The sequence below is a fragment of the Clinocottus analis genome, unplaced genomic scaffold, assembly GCF_023055335.1.
Source record: "Clinocottus analis isolate CAN_PGR_092001 unplaced genomic scaffold, fCliAna1.0.p SCAF_14, whole genome shotgun sequence".
Lineage (NCBI taxonomy): Eukaryota > Metazoa > Chordata > Actinopteri > Perciformes > Cottidae > Clinocottus > Clinocottus analis.
The window spans coordinates 2,703,257-2,724,700 of record NW_027175865.1 but is presented as its reverse complement, the minus strand read 5'-3'; the positions used below and the strand labels follow the sequence as shown (position 1 = coordinate 2,724,700).

General features: G+C 46.4%; 1 protein-coding gene across 3 annotated transcripts in view; it reads left to right on the top strand.

Annotated features, from left to right (window-relative positions):
• The window catches only part of atp9b (ATPase phospholipid transporting 9B), a 37,404-nt gene that overhangs the window by 14,371 nt on the left and 1,589 nt on the right, over positions 1-21,444 (top strand). For 2 of the 3 annotated variants that reach the window (XM_068575339.1, XM_068575341.1), the window contains 20 exons: positions 1,489-1,564; positions 3,320-3,396; positions 6,076-6,236; positions 6,480-6,622; positions 8,435-8,547; positions 10,563-10,817; positions 14,138-14,299; positions 14,462-14,554; positions 15,805-15,888; positions 16,112-16,282; positions 16,439-16,537; positions 16,668-16,757; positions 17,463-17,607; positions 18,057-18,121; positions 18,436-18,591; positions 18,767-18,831; positions 19,287-19,395; positions 19,499-19,556; positions 20,820-21,023; positions 21,391-21,423. In XM_068575339.1, coding sequence (XP_068431440.1) covers positions 1,489-1,564; positions 3,320-3,396; positions 6,076-6,236; positions 6,480-6,622; positions 8,435-8,547; positions 10,563-10,817; positions 14,138-14,299; positions 14,462-14,554; positions 15,805-15,888; positions 16,112-16,282; positions 16,439-16,537; positions 16,668-16,757; positions 17,463-17,607; positions 18,057-18,121; positions 18,436-18,591; positions 18,767-18,831; positions 19,287-19,395; positions 19,499-19,556; positions 20,820-21,023; positions 21,391-21,423 — 2,359 coding nt within the window. The remainder of the gene's footprint in view (positions 1-1,488; positions 1,565-3,319; positions 3,397-6,075; positions 6,237-6,479; positions 6,623-8,434; positions 8,548-10,562; positions 10,818-14,137; positions 14,300-14,461; positions 14,555-15,804; positions 15,889-16,111; positions 16,283-16,438; positions 16,538-16,667; positions 16,758-17,462; positions 17,608-18,056; positions 18,122-18,435; positions 18,592-18,766; positions 18,832-19,286; positions 19,396-19,498; positions 19,557-20,819; positions 21,024-21,390; positions 21,424-21,444) is intronic. The other variant, XM_068575340.1, reaches the window with a different exon arrangement.

The window sequence follows — 21,444 nt, the reverse complement described above, 5'->3', positions numbered from 1 at the left end:
AGGTTCTCCTCCGCGGCTCCATCCATCCCCGTCCTGCCTGTTGCTTGGTGAATTTTTTCTTCTTCTTCTTCTTCTTCTTTTTTTTATTAATAGCAGATTAGCGCAGCCCCCACAGAGAGGAGAGCTCCAGCACAAAGGGAGGCTTTGTGGCCCGTCTTCACTCTTGGCCACACACCAGGCTTAGTGAGCGAGCACTTCCTCCGCTCATTCATCCTCCGCGGCCTTCCTTTGCATAGCGTGTGCTTTTAGTCCGAGCAGGATGGGGGGAGAGAAGAGAAGAAGGAAGAAAAAAAAAAAAAAAGGGTTCCCACAGATCCGCAGCAAATGAACTTACCTATTTATGAGGGTTTCTCCTTTTTTTTTTTTTTTTTACCCCCTTGAGACGGATATGGTGGCTTTGTTGAGACCCCTCTGCAGTTATGAACACCGCCAGTGCGATGCCAATGTCAGAGCGGTCGAGCGCGCCGCAACCTGCCATTTATTTTTCATGCACCTCTTCCCACGTCGGAGTGGATTGACAGGATGTGGCCGCTTAGGTATCATAATTATCATATCGGGCAGGCAATTTGAGACGAAACTGGAGCCTCGACTCTGCACTCCTGACTCCGGCCATTTCCAGCTTTGGTCTTTATTTAAGAGAGAAGGGTAAAACAGAGGAGGGGGGGTGAAACAAGAGGCTCTCCAGGGGCTTTTTATCACTGAAATCTCATCTATGTGTACTCTCTATACTGTTTTTTTAAAAAGGAGCCACTATCGCCATGCCAGCTCTAGTGAAAGTATTGATAAAGGGACCACTGTATTGCTACAGTCTGCACAACTGTGTCAGGCGCTTGTGAACATTAATGGCACAGAGGAGCCTGTGTGGGCTCAGCTGAGCTGGACTTCCTCAATTCTACAAGCTGAAATCTTCCTTTTTCGGGGCAAAGTTTGGTTTGGTTCGGCAAAACCGGAGAATGAAATTATTTTCTCGGACGATGCGATTTTACTGCTTTTGTGTGAAATTTGGTTTTCAAATGGGGTTTAAAACTATGAACCCCCCCCCCACTAATGTATAGCCACAGCTGAATATATCGGTGCCTTTTTAAACCCAGCTGGTCGCACTGCAAATGTCCTCAAATATTGCGAGAGCTTTCAGAAATACATCCTGTCAAAAAGTCTAAATCGGATCCAGCTTCTGTTTTTCTTTCATTTTTGAAAGATATATTTTTTTTATACATTAAGACTTTTTTTCTGTCTTAAAGCAAAATTCATGGCTAATCACGAAAATACATTCACAACGTTATTTCTTTTAAGCAGGTATCTCTCCTGTGCCTCTGTATTTAAAAAGGTCAATTAGTGACAAATACGAACTCTAAAATTGAACATATTTACAAGTGTAATTCATGGGTTGAGGTAAAAACATACTGTGCACAACTTCTCCAGCGTATTCATACGAGCATAAACACATCTGTGTCTTTTTCCTTTTTTTGTGATTTATTTCCCCTGCAGGAAGACACGGATCCACAGGTCCGTGAGAGTCTGAATATTGAGAACACGCTTTGGGCCAGCACGGTCGTTGCATCTGGTAAGTTAATGAAGTCCGTTATTTTAATCTGGAAATAATAACAGATAATTCACACCGTTTTTTATTTATCATCTGCGAACACACTGTGTTTGTCAGGAAGTCATTTGTTGGCTGAAAACCTTTCAGCCGACATTGAAGCTACGACGAGTAAGTTTCGTGTCGATGTTGGCGCTCCATGTGGACAAAAGCGGTACTGTTTTGGCAACCGCCCGAGTCTGGACGGTCTGCTACGTGCGGTTCTGGTACCAAAATTACAGCCTGGGTCTCCAGCAGCGTGGCGGCGCTCTGCAGCGAGGCGACGCTCTGCTCCTGACTGCAAAGCCGATGTGCAATTTATATTTTACGCTTTTAAAAAGAATGAAATGGAGGGAAAAAAGATAAGGACATTTCATGTACTTGGGTGAACCGCCCCGTCCTGCCTCTTCAGTTGGACTCACCATTACTGGCAACCACTCCACTAAAAAAAATAAAAAGAGTAGGGGTGCTGGGAGCGTATGTAACCTCCCCGACCCTGGTTCAAGTCTAGACAGGGGCCCTTGTTGAATCCTTGTTGAATCCCCCCTCCCTCCCCTTGTTATAGCAGCACACAGCGGGGTAAACGTGGATCACAGGAGACGCATTTACATTCACACGAACGCAGCGGATGGCTTGAAACCTCCTCGTCGTCGCGCTCGACGAGTCAAAGCGACTCCTTATTGTCGCGGCAGCGAACCTCGGCCGGCGTTCGATTTTGGTTTTACGGCCATGTGCTTGTTTTTTGTGTGTTTTTTTTTAAAAAGAATACCCGGCGTTGAGGTAATCCTCCCTCCCTCTTCTCGCTCCGACTTAGCGATTCCCCACAGAAGCGCCCGTGTCAGTTGAGAGCGTTTGTGACGCTCTCGGCGACGGCCGCACCATTGATTTTGCGGTGTCGCTCTCTTCTCTGGCCTGACCTTGACCAGAAGAACACACACAAACACACACACACACACACACATTAAAAAGCCTGACTTAGACCCCTTACATCATCTCTGCTCAGGAATGTCATTGTCCCTCACGAGCCTCTCCTCGACGGACTCTTCACCGGCATTTCTGGGCACTTGAGTCGGCCGGCGTCCCTCTCTTCCAGGCCCGAGTCCAGCTGTGACGAGAGAATTGGGTGTTCGCGTATTCAAATTGAAGCCCCCGCTACACGCTGAGCCGCAGACCATTTGTCACATGGCCCCCGATATATTTCTGAATGTAGAAGTCGGCCAGAGCAATTCATCACCTTTCTCCTCGCCACTGGTCTCTTTCTATCTTTCTCTCTCACTTTTCCTTGTTTTTGTTTCCCATTTTCAACTTTCTTGCCTTTTTTTTTTATAGTTCAGGGATTTCAGGAGGTGTATTTTTTTTTATTATTGCCTCTGCTCTCCCATTAAGCTCATTTAATATTAATGACTCATTAATCCTGTGTAATAAGGCCACCGTAATGAATTGGCAAATAAAGATGGCAGTGTATTGATCGGCTTTTATGAGCTTCCATTGGGCGGCTGAAGGCCTTTGAGACTCTAAGCGTATTAAACTCCTGTCTGTTGGCTTGAGTGGCAATGAGACAAAACGGCCTGAGCTCGGCCTTATTGTGTTTCCTCTCATGCAGTTCATCTTGCTTGACCAAGGTGTGTGTGTGTGTGTGTGTGTGTGTGTGTGTGTGTGTGTGTGTGTGTGTGTGTGTGTGATGGTGGGGGTGGGGTGCAGTTAATGAGCAGCATTACTTTCCTTGTCTCTCCTTGGCAGGCACGGTGATCGGGGTGGTGATCTACACGGGCAAGGAGACCCGAAGCGTTCTGAACACGTCCAATGCCAAGAACAAGGTGAATACCTTTTTATCTTTTTTAAATGTTTTTGTAAGTTTGTGATATTTTATATGTAAGGGTAATTTTAATTGTAAATGACGTCCAAGATGAGCTCTTCAAACGTCTCGTTTTCTCCATAACAGTCCAAAACCCGAACATATTCTAACAAATCCTCGGTTTAGGTGGTACCGCGTCATTCGTTTTGGATTTATACTCGAAATACTTTGTGATTGATTGTTGATGAATTTCCTCTCCAACAGCTAACTGAAATGCAACGTTTTCTTTCTGAACAAAGTGACAGATTTGCACAGATTTCGGGGGGAAAAACCTTCAACATGTGTTTGTATTTTCCAAATGTCTTGTCAGGTGACCCCAGCATAAATACAGATGTTTTGTTCAAGCTTCATAGATTGAGACACCTCACAAAGTAACATCTGTTCCAAGTTCCCCTCTCCCCATCGCTCCTCTTCCTCCCCCCCTCCCTTGGCCTCTAATCACTAATCAATCACTGTGGCGAGGTGGTTTTTTAACCTTGACTTTCTAGATAAAGTTGGACCTGTCAATGCAAAAGGTCAAACGCCGGCTGCTAATTAACCAAAAGGGAAATTAACTAACCGAGGATTTAAATGACATTTTCAGCAGAAAGTTAATCCCGCGGAATCCCCATCGAGTGTTTTGTCCCCAGATTGGGGGAGATTAATGAAAATCTGATTCTAAATATAAGATTTTGCCTGGAAGATAGCGGGACGCGGGTCGCCTGACGGCCGCGCGGCGACTTCCTCCCCCCGACGGCGGTCTGCGGCGCTGCAGCTCTGAACACGTCTCTTCACCTACTGCGGCACAGTTTTGACACCGTTGTCTTTTATTAAGAACGCTGATGTGGCCGGTCGAACAGCGGCGGGCGGGCGGGCGGGCGGGGTTGGCGGGGGCGGGGGGTGTGTGTGCGCTGTTTTGTGTAAGCCCGACAGTTGAGAGGAATTCAATATTTCAAGGAGATGATGTCAGAAGTGTCAATATGGCGACTGGAGATTGGGGATGGGAAGTCGATACGGTGTGGCGAAAGTCGCGGGAACGTTTTGGCCTCATATAATCTGTCGTGACACCGGCCGGGCGGGCGGACAAAGCCCGCACTTGATCAATCTGACAGAACCGCCGGCCGCGGACTCTGCTCTTTTGTTGTCGGCATTGTGTGAGACGGACCCTCCGTCCGAGTGAAGAGGCGGAGCGCTGTCATTTGACGAGAGGCCGCACGTCAATAAGCGAGTGTTTGTTTTGAAGTACATATCCAAGAGCACGACAATGGGCTCTCTCTCTCAAACTGTGGTTTAAAAAAAAAGTCAATTTCCGTTTATTTCCCTGACTTCCTTGATTTGCCGAGTCCCTGAACACAACACGCTGCCGACCGACTGGAGTCCTGATATCCTTGTGCTTTTACCTCGATGAATATTCATTCGTTTCATCAGAAACACAAGCCGCACAGGCAGATCGAATCATTCCTTTCACTTTTAATGGCTTGGAGATGAATGGAGTTTTCTAAAAAAAACACTTTTTTTTATTTTTTTAATTCATTGATAGCATCTTTAGGTTGAGGTAATTGAGTCCTCCCCCCCCCCCCCTCTCTTCTCTTGACTGAATGAATAATGACTTCATCTGATCCCCGGCAAGGCTTGGAACATTTGGACTAGCCATTGTTCCAGCAGAAGGGGATCCTTTTGCTTTTCAGGCACGCACTGTGCTCTCCGTCTTAATTTTTACTCATTTTAATCCACCCAAACCCCCCATTTTTCTCAATAGCTCAAGCATGAACCATGCAGCGAGGCGGCGGGGTGGAGGGCTGGGTGCCCACCCTCCACCCGCTCGCTCCCCTTCCCCTTCTCTCCTGCGCACCCTGCTACTGGGACTTTAACAGCGACTGATAAATCAGTCACAGTGGTCTCCCAGCTCTCCCAGTCCTCAGGGGAACGGGCCTGGTGGGGGTTTTGGGGCGGTGGAGGAATTCCTCCGCTTTTTATACGCGCTTGCCCTCCTCCTTCCCCTCCTCCTTCCCCTCCTTTTCAGAGCCAGTTCCTTTTATTTGAGGGAGGAGAGATGTTATGTTCTGCTGTTTTTGTAAGCGTGGTGCGTCAGAAGAAAGCCCTCTGTGTACAGGGCTTCGCTGTGAGCGCTGCCAGAAAAGGGGAAGGGCACTTCTTTATTTGACATCTTTTTCCCACATGCTCCATTGGCTGGGAGATACACTCGAAAAATAAAGGACAACTCTGACCCCCTTCTTTTTTTTTTCTTCTTCTTCTCCTCCAGAAAGCCATTTCAATATGGGAACTTTATCTATTTATCTGAGACCCTTTGACCCTCTGCTGCATTCAAGGACAATACTTCAGCGTGACAATAATGCAGCTTGCGGTTTACCGCACAACAGTGCCACCAATAAACTTATTTATGTCGTACACATGGTTTGCATGATAAAAGCCCGCGGCCGAGAATGTCTTTCATTGGCTTTCCGTGTAGCATATTGTAAGGCTTTGGGGAAGCAGATGGGAACGTTACAAAAAGTCTTCTCGAGCTGTCGGAGGAAAAAAAAGGAGAATATGTTTACACAAAATCTCCATTCAAATTATTTCATTCCAATTGAAGGAAAACACCGGACCGAACTCGCACACGAGTGTCTTTATGGTTGATTCAATGCTTTTTGACCCACAGTTTGGCTTACTGGACCTGGAGCTGAACCGCCTCACCAAGGCCTTGTTCCTGGCCCAGGTGGTTCTGTCTGTGGTCATGGTGGCGGTGCAAGGGTTTGTGGGTCCTTGGTTCCGCAACCTCTTCCGATTCGTCGTGCTTTTCTCTTACATCATCCCCATCAGGTACTTTTTTATGATTCTTTGAAGATTGTTTGTTATTTTTTTGGGACCACAGACAAATAAATGTTTTTTTCTTTCCAAGCAGAACATTTGGTCTGAAGGTAGAAAAAAAATGTATGCATGAAGTAGAAAATATCCAACCCGTGCTTTGATTTTTAAACATAGCAGATCTTCAAATCAGGTTTTGTTTTCCGGTTCTAGTTTGTTCTGAGATGCATTACAGCTGTGTGTTTTTCACGTGTGTAGTTTGCGTGTAAACCTGGACATGGGGAAGTCGGCCTACGGCTGGATGATCATGAAAGACGAAAACATCCCCGGGACTGTTGTGAGGACCAGCACCATCCCAGAAGAACTGGGCCGGCTGGTCTATCTGCTGACCGACAAGACGGGTAGGTGTCCAGACACATACTGAAGAAATATGACGTCTGATGGCAGAAGGACAGAGGGTTTGTTGCAGGACTGTAGGTTTAAAGGTTTTTTATTTCCAGCAATTATAGTAGGAACTCAACACTTACTTTAACTTACACTTGCTTTCCAGGATGTGAACACGCACGACGCTCCGACAGCGCTGCCTGACCCAAATGTTGCTCAACTAACATTTAGGTCAGCTGTTGTATGACTGTACGCAATCACAATTATGGAAACGCCAAGTTAAATCTCCTCTCGATGTTCCTCCTCTACTTACAAAGAGAAGTCTGCAGGTGCCTCTGTCAATTAAGCCCTCATTACAGCATCGTATAACTCATTAAAACCAAATCTATCAGAAAATATAACACTTTGACGTACATGTTAAGAACTACCTAAAATGAGAGAAACAATCTTAATTTTTAACAAGTTTAACTCGTGTCCTATCCACTAACATGTAGGGGTCGAGTTTTATTACTTGTACTGCAGCTGATGTTTTGCCTTTACTCTTTTTGGAGCTGTAATGTCTATTTTTATCTATCAATATTCCCAATTAAAATGTACATCAAATCACTCCAAGTTGGACTAATATCTAAGTTCATTTAAGTCTAATTCTTAATTGCAGTTAAACAATAAACTCTGAACATAATCTGATCTAAAATTGTGAGTTTAAAAAAAAGCCCCGAGGACCAAAGTTTCACTGACGGTTGTGAATTAATGTTGTTTTTCCTCCGTCGACTTCATTTCACAATCAAGGCCTGATTTTCCTCACAACAAATAGCCGCTCTTTGCTAATGCTAGCCGGTGTGCCAGAGTGATGAACTCCCGCGGTGGCCCCGACATGCTTCTTTGTCTTACCCCACTGATCTAGCTACCAATAGATTAGCTGTAGAGCCTATTTATCCAGGTTGATAGTTAAAGCACATGGAAAGAAGAACAAACAATCAATCCAATAGAATTGGTTAACCCCGTGGCCCTGATGTTTTTGGGAGGTAGATGCCCTCTAATCAGCTTTATGCTCTATCGGCACACATCCTGGCAGCAGACATCCATTAAACGAGGCCACCGCCCCGCTTTTCAAAGTTAGTTTTTCGTCCGCTCAGTCTTTTCGTATGCGGCGGTGTGTCTTGTCTGTTGGTCAGAGAGGACGCGCAGTCCATGTTGGTAATGAGATCAGGTCAATGAGAAGGCAGTCACACCAACCTGCAGGTCCCATGATGCATTGCAGGCAGTCCTCTGGGGACAAACAGAGCGTCTGTGCGCGCGTACGAGACGTTGAGAAGCTTTTGAATATATTCTATTTTAGCTATGAAGTAGTGGATGTGTGATTTAAACACCTCTGATGTCTTTTTACACCTGGCAGTCTTTGTGTGTTTCTATAATGCTTAAATATTCCCTCATGTGTTGCAACAAGGTCCTTAGTTACTATTCAAACCTTTAAGGGAACCATACCACTCTCTTTGATAGGATATGTATATGTCTTGTCTATAGGAAGGGGATGTAGTCATTCTCAGATGATGGACGGAGGTTTGCCAGATCGTATTTCAGCCAATGCGTTGCACTTCTTCTTTTCTTTCCAAACAAACTGTTAACCTGCATTCAACTAAAACCTGGTGGGACGTGATTGGGACCAAAATCTTCTCCTGTTGCCTTCAGATTCTACATGTGAATCTGTTTTTTTTAGATTAGATGTCAGCAATAAGAGCAGGCGTCATGTGAAAGCCGGTAACGGAGGAGTGGTGTCTTTTCTTTATCGTCTGCTCGGTTCGTCTGAACTGGTCTTGTGAACTCCGCAGGCACTCTGACGCAGAACGAAATGGTCTTCAAGCGGCTGCACCTGGGAACGGTTTCCTACGGCACCGACACCATGGATGAGATACAGAACCACATAGTCCAGTCATACGCACAGGTGAGATCAATCGATCACATTCAATCAAGTAATCTGTTGATTTTAATGCCTCATATTTGAATTGTTCACTTAATGATAAACTCAACGAACATCCAGGATATTGTAGCGCGGAGTTTCTGGCTCAAACTTTCTCCTTTTTATTCCTTTTAGCAGTATGAAGTAATTCTCAATAAATACAAACAAATTCACACGATCCAGTGTTTCATCCGGTGTGTCAAGTTGTCACTTCGAGTATAAGTGGACAGGATACGTTGACATACATAGTTTTATTCGCGCCTCTCCCTGCAGATCAGTTTAATCCATTTTTATATTCAGCTAAAGACACGTTTTCCAGGAAAAAGAAGCCCGTGTTGCTCATTCATCACGCGGCGTCCCCGAGCGACTGCACACACTGTAAGCGAGTGTTTTCCTCGCCGCGCGGCGGCTCGGATCTGGCCGCGGCCTCGACAGAACGATATTGTTCCTTCTCAGCCAGCTCCGAACAGCTGCTCGACTCTGAAACCATCTGCCCCCGACCCTTATGTGTAATCTCAGCTAATGAAAAATGACTCGTCTTTTCAGAGCTGCGCAGCTGAGACCGTGCAACGCCTCTCGGCCCAGCTGATTTTTAAACATATTTTTTTATATTTTTTACCATGTTGCTGTTTCTTTACAGTCACAGCTCCTTGATTACAGGATGCTGTTCTTCTTTTTAACTGTATTTCATCCAGATTCGGGCAGCAACAAACAGTTAATGTCACTTTAAGTTCTTTTAAGCGACAAATCGATATTGTTTAATCAATCAATAATCATTTTTTTAAAATGTGCTATCACATATGACAAAGAAAAGCAGCAACTCTTGAACTGGAACCAGCAAATTCAGCTTTTTTTTAATTAAAGTGATGGAAACAAGTATTTGATAGTTGCAGATTAATTTTCAATGAATTCATTGTTTCACCTATCTGGGAAAAATCAGAATTATTATAGTAATGAACTGCATTTTAGTACATGGTAATGATAATGTTACAACCAAATATCAATCGCAACTCTATTTAAGTATGCTTTATATCTTAATGATGCATACACATTAAGGTATTTAAAATCTAGAGTCAATGTTCTCCTTCTCGATAAGAAAACATTAGTTATGTTCACTTTTTACACTGTTGTTGCAAAGCTACCTCCTCCAGCATTATTATCTTTAGCTCAGCTAGTTTTACACGGATCAGCTGTCTAACCTCGCCGTGCGTTCACCAAACATCCCGAACACGGAGCTCAGACGCTAAACTCGTCCGACAACGCGACCCTACGATCTCTCCATTGATCTTCCAGTCGCTCTCGATGAAGCTTGTCATCTTTACTGTTCTCCCCATCGCCCCTCCCGTCCCGTCCGTTCCCTTCCCGGCAGAATCGAAGGTCAATAATAAGCCAAAATCAAACGCTTCAGTAGAGCACTCTGCCCCCCTCCTCCTCGCCAAACTGCAGCTGGGCTGTCTGCCCGCTCGCTAGTCATCACCCACTTAAACTGATGGCTGATGTCAAAACAGCGCAGCGCATAAAAGCTCCTCAAATCAGATACGACGCGATGGAGTCGGTGATACACCACTTATCCTCGCCTCGTCACGGGGCGTCAGAGTGAACTGCGAGTGTAGGATTAGATCTAGTTCACGACAATACGCAGCTTCTTGGTCTAAAAAAGGTTGTGCAATGTATTTCAAACTGTATTTTCAACGTGTGTGTATGCTTATTGGATGTGAGGATCATTTATTGTCATTGTGCAACACAGCGGCAGCTGAAAATCCTGACCAACAACAAAACAAAAAGCAGTGTTTAATCAGTAGTCATTGATTTTAGTTTGTGGTCATTTTTCTGGATACATTTTTTATGTAAAGACCATGAAAATGAGCCGTTAGCCAACAATTAAATGTTTAATATTTAGTCTCCGATGGCGTGCTAAAGCCGAGGTTAAATATCTTCAGCTCAGACGCGACTGAAACCCATTCTGCTCCGCGGCTCACGTTTGTTTATTGTGTCGTCAGGTGACCTCGCAGCCCTCCAACGGCGCCGGCGCCGGCGGCTCCACGCCGTCGCGGAAGACCCAGACGCCGGGGCCGAAGGTCCGCAAGAGCGTCAGCAGTCGCATCCACGAGGCGGTGAAGGCCATCGCCTTGTGCCACAACGTCACGCCCGTCTACGAGTCGCACGCCATCGTGAACGGAGAGACGGAGTCCGCCGAGGCCGACCAGGACTTCAGCGACGACAACCGCACCTACCAGGCCTCCAGCCCCGACGAGGTGAGGATGAGATATGCGGCTTGAGCACGTCCATCTTTATACCGCACTCTGATGCAATGTTAGCGCGGCAGCATGCTAGCAGCCGTGCTAAAGTACATCATTAGAAAAAAGCTGAACGCTGAATTGAGGTGTTTTTTAGTCTTTGTGGAAATAGAGTGCGCTAAATGCTACGTTCTGACGTAGCGAGCATTTAATTAACACGACTGATCGGCTGTTTCCATTGTTGCCGCAGTCTCAGGGCGGACATGGTCAACACGAGCTGACATGAAAGAACAATCGGCCCACTCGGAGCAAATTCCTGAAGGACCTCTCTGTTTATTTCTGGCGGATGTTTTGTTTCCTGTTCACGACTTCTAGTTCTTCTTCTCTGTTTACTGGCTCAAACCTTTGCAAGACGGCGGTTGTTAAAACGTCGACAAATGCTTCCACTTGTCTTTTTCTAAGTGTCTCGCGTCAGGATTAAACACGGCTACGATTTCATACACGCTTTCCCTTCTGGAGAGAATAAACATGGGAGATCCTCTCCGTCGCGCGCCACAGTTTCCTGTCTTGTCCTCCATGTTTTATAGACGATCCTGGATGACCCCGGGTCGTCGTGATAGTCATTTCATGAGCGAAAAGTCGGAGGTTAAGCTTTTTTAATCGTCTGTATTTGCTTCCTGAGAATTTACCGCTTCATCTGGAGGAAGAATGCAGCACAGAAACGATCCCCAAAAGGCATCACGGCTTCCTTTCCTCCGGTCGTTTCTCCGTGTAACCAGAGAGCTTTTTTTATTTTATGGCTGAAGGTGCTACTTAGCTTTTTTTTATATAAAGCCCTCTCTAATCATACGGAAGAATTCATCAATAGAGAAATTGAGGGCTGATGATAATTGAAAAAAAGTGAAGAGACGGGCAAAGATTTTTGATCGGGACAAAAGTTACAGTCTGTGTTTGTTTAAAAGAGACGTTTAATGTGTATTGATGTGCAGTTAATCTTCCCGTACACACCCATTTCAGGCCGGTTGGCATGTTTATCGCCCGTGACATGCGAGGCTTCGTAAAGCCTTTTGTGAGACTTGCATACTTCGCATCGAACCCCTCCGGTCTATAAGTCTAGTGATCAAAATGAAGATTAAAAAAAAAGGTGGTGAAAGATAAATCTCAGTTTCTACCCTCCCCTCTCACAAGTTGATGTATATATTTATTTATATCCCTGCCCGCTCTGCTCAATCTTCCCTCTCCATTGTCTCACACTGCTTGGATTGATCAATATTTAATTTTCTCCCGGAGACGATGAGAGGTGGAGGTCTGTGATTGTCGGCGGAGCGCTCCCGTCCCCTTCTACTCCATTCTTTGTTCTTCCTCCTGTCCTTTTCTATTTTTTATTATCCAGCCCTCTCTTCCTCCTCGCCTCCTTGACCGCAGCATCAGATCTTTTGGCCGTCGCCTTCCTCTGTCAGCGGTAGCTAGTTTGGCCCCCGGCTCTCCGCTCGGCCTCTCTAATGTAATGAGCCGTCATTAAGGAGATGAGATGAGAGAGGATGGGGGGGATCATGTGACCTACTGGTGAGCAGTCCCCCCCCCTTGTGACCTTTGCCCCTTGTAATATCAGACAAGAGCGTTTGACTGTCGCGTTTAACGGCCGCCATGTGCGGGAAGCCGAGTGCTTTATCGTCCAAGTGGAGGGAGGAAGATGTAACCTTAAATATACAGATGAAGTATCACGTCCTCGCGCTCGGGCACTTATTTTAAAAATGGCTGCCAGGCGAGCAACAAGGCGTTGGCAAATGATAAGTGCCCACAAATGTGTCGCTCCAGATACTCAACTAGCTCAAAGGAAGGCCAGTGTTATAGCTGTGTGTGTAAGCTGTGTGACATCATTGCACAGGTTGTCTTTTTAAGGCGATGCTGCTGGAAATGGGCCTTTATACACCTATGTAGACATTTCATTAAAAAACAATTCCACCTAGAATAGTCATTTACCACATTAACAATGTAGAGAGTGTATTTCAATGTTATCTTCATTTAAAATCAGTGCTTTTCTTTGAAAAATAAGGACATTTCTAAGTGACCCCCTGAACTTTTGAAAGGTCGTGTGAATACAAATTTTAAATCGCACCTTTTCCAAAATGTATGACATATGAGCTAACACAGCTCAAACAATACAAAAATCAAGTAATGTCCCCAGTGAGGCGCAGGACTTATTGCCACGTAGGTTATTTGTGACCCTGAACTTCAAACTAAGTAGAAAAAACCCTCCATTGCGATCCTGCACCACATCCTATACGTGTGCTGAACTCTGCTCTCCAGCGAGCACCTTTTTGTGTTGCCGCTGCCGCTGACAGGAAGAGATTTAAACCTTTTAATGGCCCATTTTCAGCGCGACATGCTTGAGCTGCTGCCGAGTCTAAAGGCAGTGTTGTCGCTTGGATTTGCATGATCACTGGAGCACAATTGGAACGATTGATCGGGTTGTTTAAGCCGGCCGTTGTCATAAAGTAGTCCTTTCTGTTGCCGCTGCAACACACGACTCGCCCTTTTTAAATAGTTCCTGTAGAGCTGAAAGAGTAGATTAAAGAGCCAGGTTTAGGGCCCTGCACACATGGTGTGCGTCTCTGTGTGTGTGTTGGTGTAGCTACACACACCAGGACCAGGATAATGACACACAGATGTGTGTTCAGTAAATATACGCAGCCTTTTTTTTTTTTTTTTTACGGAGCTCAAAGGGGGGGAGCGGGAAGAAATAACGGGGTATTAACAGGAAGTCCCAATTTGTAGGTCAGAGTATAATAACAACCTTTGAGTGAGCAAATTGAAAATGAACCCATTGAGGATTGAGTCGTGTGCAGCTGATCGCTCACTCGGGATGGAGGGAGGAGAGGGGGGGGGCGCAGTTCCTGCTGAGGAGGAAAAGAGGAAAGAGAAACAGAAAAACACTTATCTGGAGCTGAATGAGGAGAGCGCTCGGCGGCTCTGGAGGATGCCGTAACTCTCTCATGCCTTGTCTTTTCAACCGGAGTGGAGTTAGATTCATCGGCTTTACGGCCCCTGGAGTCGCTTTTTTTTTTTTTTACACATAAAGTCACAAAAAGTCGTTTGTGTTTGACGGACCGTGATCATTCTAAAAATGGGAAAATACATATTTCTAAAAGGTTCTTTACAAAAAAAATCCTCATGTTTGCTGCTTAATCATTCCCCAGTTCCCCAGAAAACTCATTGCAGGACACCTCCATCCTATATGTTTGTGTAGTCGGGGCTTTAAAGTCTCACTGGGTCTTCAATCTGCATCTTCAAGGCAGGAGCATGAATTTGACGGCCTTGTTTTCGTTCCCCTCCAGGTGGAGCTGGTGCGGTGGACGCAGAGCGTCGGCCTGACCCTGGTGAACAGAGACCTGACCTCCCTGCAGCTGAGGACTCCCTCTGGTCAGACGCTCTCCTTCCACATCCTGCAGATCTTCCCCTTCACCTCCGAGAGCAAAAGGATGGGCATCATCGTCAGGGTGTGGAAACTTGTCTAAAACAATACGGATGTGTGACGCTTCGTCCTTTGTGGTGTTTCCGTGTCTCTTCGTGTGTTCAATGTGCAGGATTTTAGTTCAAATTCGAGTTTTCGCCTAAAATACGTGCTGCATTGTTCTGCACTCGCACATTTTGTTATTCAGGAGGAGTCGACGGGAGACATCGCTTTCTACATGAAGGGTGCCGATGTCGCAATGGCGAGCATCGTCCAGTACAACGACTGGCTGGAGGAAGAGGTGAGGAGGAGGAGGAAGAGGAGGTATCGACGAGGTGCTCCTCGTCAATACGACACACTGAGGGCGCGTCGGTTGATCCGACTCTGAAGTGTTCACATATATTTGACTCAAACATCTTTTTTTATTACTTGTCCAGTTGGACCCGGCAGCCGTGTGTCAAGTGTCTTTTTCATAAAAATCGTCTCCATCTACTCGCTAGAAATGAGCTCCTCTGGACGAGAACATCAGTGCTGTCAGCGGAGCGCAGATCTCACAAACAAAGAAGAGTTAAATCTCAACCCCCCGGCTCCTTTACAGTCAATGTGGCGGCGAAGATAACAAACCGGGGGGTTCGTTCATCTCGTGTCGTGCCTGACTTTAAGTTGATCGTGACACATCGGGTGTGGAGTTGATCAGCAGTCGCTCCGGTTGTTGAGCCATGAGAAAAACCCAAAATGTGGCCAGCAAACAGGCAACGTGCGGCTTTGTTTTCAGCCCAGCTGACGGTCAGAAATGTCTTTTGCGACTGAAACAAGGTTGTTGAAAGGCCGGTTCAGTGAAGTCAGCAGCCAATAATGTAGAAAACAATCGTGTGAATCGGCTCAACCTCGAGCACGCAGACAAAAATATGCAAAAACATGTTCGCTAGAGACAGAAACCCACACTTTTACACAGGCTTCATGACAAACATGTACGTTGTTATGAAATGTGAAAGTATAATCGACAAACACACACACACACAGTGACATTTCTTTGCGTCCTGTAACCAGGACATCCATGGAGAGACGTCAGTCTGGTGGTCGAAGGTCTTGTGTGCATATGTTCATAATTATATTGGCATTATTGAGTCATTTAGCACTGCGGGCGGCGGTTGATTTAATTAGTGACCTACATAAAGTTGAAGTAATTACCGCATGTCATATTCTTGAACAATGTAATATCCCCCCTTCGTCCGCCTGTCAATAACCAATCAACGCCCCCTCATCGGTGTTTCATATTAAAAATAAACCGCCATCCGCCCCGTTGTCGTACTGTGCCCTCTGAATCTCACCAGAGGCGATTATATTCACTATTGATTCCTTTGGTGTTGGTAACAATATGCCGCTGTTGACAGTACTGTACGTGGTGTACTTATGCAGCGGCGGCCGCTCTAAAAGAGAGGATGATCCAGGTCATTTTCATCTTGGAGATGCCTCAAATCGTCAAATAAAGCTTAAGAAATCCAGCTTTCTTAAGCCAATTTCCTGACGTCCTCCTCTCCTTTGTGTCAGTGTGGGAACATGGCCAGAGAAGGCCTGAGGACGCTGGTGGTGGCCAAGAAGTCCCTGTCTGAGGAGCAGTACCAGGACTTTGAGGTATGAATGGACTCTACTGGTTTGTATGCTGCAGTATCGACGTGAAACCTCTTGGATTTCGCTTCATGACTTGGTGTCTTCTGCCTTTTTAAAGGTTGTTCAATGTCTGTTGTCATTGACGAGTTTATTTCCCAGTTGCCTGCTCTGTTCAAGCCCTCTTTTCGTACCCCACCATCCCTCATTCTCTGTCTCCTTATCCACCTTCTCCTCTCTCCATGCGCAGAACCGCTACAACCAGGCGAAGCTGAGCGTCCACGACCGAGGCCTGAAGGTCGCGGCCGTGGTGGAGAGCCTGGAGAGGGAGATGGAGCTCCTGTGTCTGACCGGCGTGGAGGACCAGCTGCAGGCGGACGTCCGGCCCACGCTGGAGCTGCTGAGGAACGCCGGCATCAAGGTGACACACTTCCACCTGGTCGATGAACAAACAGACACCACGCGCATGTCGACAGGGAGTCAGGGTTGTAATCAGACGCGACACGGGAGGAAAAATGCTCATCTTTATATGTCAAGTTCGTTTTTAATGCCGACCGGCATCTCGTTTGCTCCTCAGATCTGGATGCTGACGGGGGACAAGCTGGAGACGGCGACGTGCATCGCCAAGAGCTCCCACCTGGTGTCCAGAACCCAGGACATCCACGTCTTCAAACCGGTACGCTCGCTCCGCTTTCCCAATCTCCGTTGCGATCGTAACGCGCCTACGTGAAGGAAGGCGGAGACGGGGAAATTTTTTTAAAAAAAAGCCTATAACTGTCCTCACGGGTGATTATGTCTCGGAGCAGATCTCCAGCAGAGGAGAGGCCCATCTGGAGCTCAACGCCTTCAGAAGGAAACATGACTGTGCTCTGGTCATCTCTGGAGACTCCTTAGAGGTACTGCAGCACGGTGACATTTCCTCGCAGATGATGCCGAGGGTGCAGCCAAACACACAACGAGAGAGAGAGAGCCAAACATAACACTTTGGAGTTCATCCAAGGACTTGAGGGTTTGAAGAGCAAAACAAATCACGAGAAGATGTTTTGTTTCTTTTCCTTTTTGGGGGGTTTTTACGAGGCAAAACCAAACTGGAAGTTTTGGTACGAATTTGTAACAATTAAGCAGAAGTTTATATAAAATAGTGAGAGAGTGAGAAAAATACAATTCTGATGGTCTAAATTGTTCTCTTCAGTCTTTATGAATTTAGCTAAAAAGTAACTTAAACCTGTGAAAATAGATGAGAAGAAAGTTTTGGCATGTTTCTTTTTTTTTATTATAATTCTTTCTCCGGATCATTTTTCTTTGTTGTGATACTCAAGTGTTCCTGTTTTACTCCAGGTCAGTTTCCATCCACTCTAAACAAAAAAGGTACATATATTAAGAAAATACATAAGCCAAAACCTTTTACCGCAGTTGAAAAAACAAATGTAATCAACAAAAAACATTGTTTTCTCCTTTTTCCAAAGTCATAAACACACGAGATGAAACTATAAAGATTTCTCCCTCTCATCTCAGGGTTTCTGTACTTTACACTGAAATAAACAACAATGTAAACGCTTCCGAAACCTTCAGCGTCTGTTAAACCTCTCCGTCTCTTGCAGGTGTGCCTGCGGTACTACGAGCACGAGTTCGTGGAGCTGGCGTGTCAGTGTCCGGCGGTGGTCTGCTGCCGCTGCTCCCCGACCCAGAAGGCCCAGATCGTCACGCTCCTCAAGCAGCACACGGACAACAGAACCTGCGCCATAGGCGAGTCGCTGACGGACGACGCGCCGCCGGCATCGCGAGCGAGGAGGGAGGGGGGGGGGGCGGTTGTTGGCACCGGTCCACAGAGCAGCCTGGGAAAATCCTGAATTAAAAAAACCGTCTGTGTAGATTAAGCTCAGTCCCCCGAGGGAGGAAAGCGCAGGACGGGATTAATTAAACACAAAGTCCTGTTTTATACTGTGCTTGAGGATCGGGAGTCAGTTTGTGCCCCAAGAGTCTGATTACCTGCACTCGTGTTCATCAAGGTGCTGACGCTGCATTAAAGCTCAGAATGGATGTATATATATGACTGTAAAACACACACACACACACACGCCAGAGACGGTATTACTCTGTTTATCCACAAGATGGCAGTCAAAGCTCACCAGGAGAAGGAACCTCGAGCGTACATTGTGAAATAAATGTTTTTTGTTTTTTTTATTTCATGGTAGGAGACGGAGGAAATGACGTCAGCATGATCCAGGCTGCAGACTGTGGTATCGGGATTGAAGGAAAGGTAAAAGTCTCCATAAACTACTGAAATGCTTAATCCAGAGCTTCTCATGAAGACCTCAAGAGTTATTTTGGGGTTACGGTCTGTCACTCAGTCAGAAACTTCTCTGATAATCTTGAATAAACGATTAAAACTCTCCGTTTTTTAAACTGATATACTTTAGTGACACTAGAAACTCAAGTTCTACATCCTGCATCTGCCTTTTTAATACTTAGGTTGGTTATTAATTTCTTTAGAAGCAGACGGCGCTAAAGTACTTGAACGCGTTACATCCGCAGCAGCAGCGTTTGCATCCTTGTACTTGTGTGTGTGGGCAGGAAGGGAAGCAGGCGTCTCTGGCCGCAGACTTCTCCATCACTCAGTTCAAGCACATCGGTCGCCTGCTCATGGTCCACGGCAGGAACAGCTACAAGCGCTCGGCGGCGTTGGGTCAGTTCGTCATGCACAGAGGCATGATCATCTCCACCATGCAGGTACGGCCGCCGCTCGGAAAACAATGAACGTCTGTTCCCCGACGTCTGCCTTCAATTAACGCTCTTTGTTTTTCATTAAAGCTCGGAGCTGAAGCCAAGTTTTCCACTGTGTGTGTGGACTATAAAGTTCCTAAATAACTGACTTTATGACACCGTTTGTGCGTTGTGTCCTCAGGCGGTCTTCTCCTCCGTGTTTTACTTTGCCTCGGTGCCCTTGTACCAGGGCTTCCTCATGGTGGGGTATGTACTCTACTTGCACTATCCCAAATGTTTCCAGCACTTTCCTTAAAACCAAATCTGTTTAATTTGGTCCCTGGCGTTGTGGTTATCCCCTAGAATCGGTCATAAATGTACTTTTCATCCAGGTTTAAGCCACACTTTTTAGAGTTGGACTATATATTTTAACCGGATGATGGATTTCTAGTCACTTGGATTTAAAATGATCAGAGAAACAAGCGACACAGAAACTGTGTTTAATCAGTGGGAGGAGGTCTCTGAAGATTATAAAACCCTCGCAACACGATATCACGACGTCAGCAAACTCTGTCTTTTGTTGTTTTGGCTTGAGAGACCCCCTGCGTTTTTAAATACTACAGCCCGTTTCTAAAGAGTCAGCGGCCTCGCGGCGCAGATGCGTGGATGTTTAGCTCGATGTGGGCTTGTTCCTCGTCTGAACGCTGCTTTGTTCTGTGCAGCTACGCCACCATGTACACCATGTTCCCCGTGTTCTCCCTGGTTCTGGACCAGGATGTGAAGCCGGAGATGGCTCTTCTCTACCCAGAGCTTTATAAAGACCTCACCAAGGTGCAGTGCCCCTGTTTAAAAATACACGTTTGACCAAGTAAATCTGCGTTTTCTCCTCCCACCAGCTTCCTGCAGGTTGTTTCACAGTGTTTCTCTCTTCCAGGGCCGTTCGTTATCCTTCAAGACTTTCCTCATCTGGGTTCTGATCAGTGTGTATCAAGGTAAGACACACAGACAATATTCTAACAGTGTATATCTCATACTTTTTCCACAAAAGCTGGTGTTACAGTCCGATGGCTGAGAGGTCTACTCCACATTTTTGACGCTTGTAGTTTGTAGAAAGTCTAATAGATGTGATTTTGTATGAAGGGTTTGCACAAAAAAACCTGTTTGCATGGAGAGTAAAATGTCCAACGGTCCAACCAGATGACAGTTGAAAGAGCACAAAGACCCTCTGAGTAACAGTTGAATAAGAATTTAAAAAAAACACTAAAAAAGAACAAAAAACCTGTAAAGCCCAAAATCACAAATTACAAATTAGTCTCAAGTTGCTATTTGAGTGTGAATTACACAATAATGCCTCTAACGAGCTGGAATATTAACAGGAGTGTCGCTTGAGCGCCGTTGTGGTTCAACTAAATCCCCAATCGAGCGCTCTCGGGAGGGAGAACGGTTCCGCTTGTGTTCTCCTCCGAGTGGATGGGGAACGTCGGTACAGACGGAGCAGCCCGCTACTGTAGAGACCGCCAAAGCAACTCCTCCGACCGCCATTTCATCACGTCTGCTGCGCTTTTAATACCACGCCCCCCCCTCCACCCACCCCTCTTCAAAAAAAACCCTCGCACAGTCCAGTTTCTCAGTATCTTAGGTTTCCAACCGCCATCCGCCTCTACATGCGGGCTTTTGTCCGTCCAAGTAAATCGATATTTCTGTAATCGCTAAGCCATGCGGCGTGTGAGAAAGATCCATGTTCCTGCTGGAGCGTGACTTCCTGACAGCTCGATGCTTTTTAATTAAAGGCCAATTCCAGGTCTGTTTGAGAGGAGGAGGAGGAGGAGGGAGGAGGAGGAGAAGGAGGTGTGGAGGGGGAGAAACGTGAAGACGATATGAGAGGAACCACAGCGGAGGGGGGGAAATATTAGGCGCCAATCTAGCTTTTAATTTCTTCCAGAGTTTGACTTGCTGGAATGCGCCGCATGAAAAGCAATTATGTGATCGGTTAGAGGCCGTTAGGCTCAATTTGTGTCGCGTTATGATGGTGATGTGACAGACTATCAGGATACAGGAGGCGCCCAAAAAGATGAGCGACTGTCTGGACGCAGACAAGAGCACATTTTACGCTCACAAATGATGTCATTGAATCTGTGCTCGTGGCTCAGACTTGAGGGAAACGTGACAGAAAGAACGCATGAAAACCAATCAACCGCTCACCCTTGAACTGATCCTGGTTTCACTCCCCTCCCCCTTCTCTCCGGCGCCACCAGGTGGCATCCTCATGTACGGCGCGCTGGTGCTGTTCGAGGCCGAGTTCGTGCACGTGGTCGCCATCTCCTTCACCGCGCTGGTGCTCACCGAGCTGCTGATGGTGGCGCTGACCATCCGCACCTGGCACTGGCTCATGGTGGTGGCCGAGTTCTTCAGCCTGGGCTGCTACCTGGCCTCGCTCGCCTTCCTCAACGAGTACTTTGGTGAGTAAAGTTTACTCGCTTCGAGAGTACTCTGACGTGTGCTCGCGCTCGATGCAAAAGTTATACACAAGTTTTTTTTAACCTCAAACAGTTGAGTACGTCTTGTTCCATGAAGCACACCCGAGTGTTTGGTGCAGCAGTTCGGCCCTCTGCTCTTTCATTGCCTCTCTCTCTCTCTCTCTCTCTCTCTCTCTCTCTCTCTCTCTCTCTCTCTCTCTCTCCCTCTCTCTCTCTCTCTCTCTCTCTCTCTCTCTTCCCCCCCCCCCCCCCCTTTTTGTTTCTCTGTTCACTGCTGACCTTTGTGCCGCCCTCACTCTTTCTGTTCTCTGCTGCGTTTTCTTTTGCTTCTTCCGCGTGTCGGCGGCAGGCATAGGCCGGGTGTCCTTTGGATCTTTCCTCGGTAGGTGTGCGGCCCTTAAAT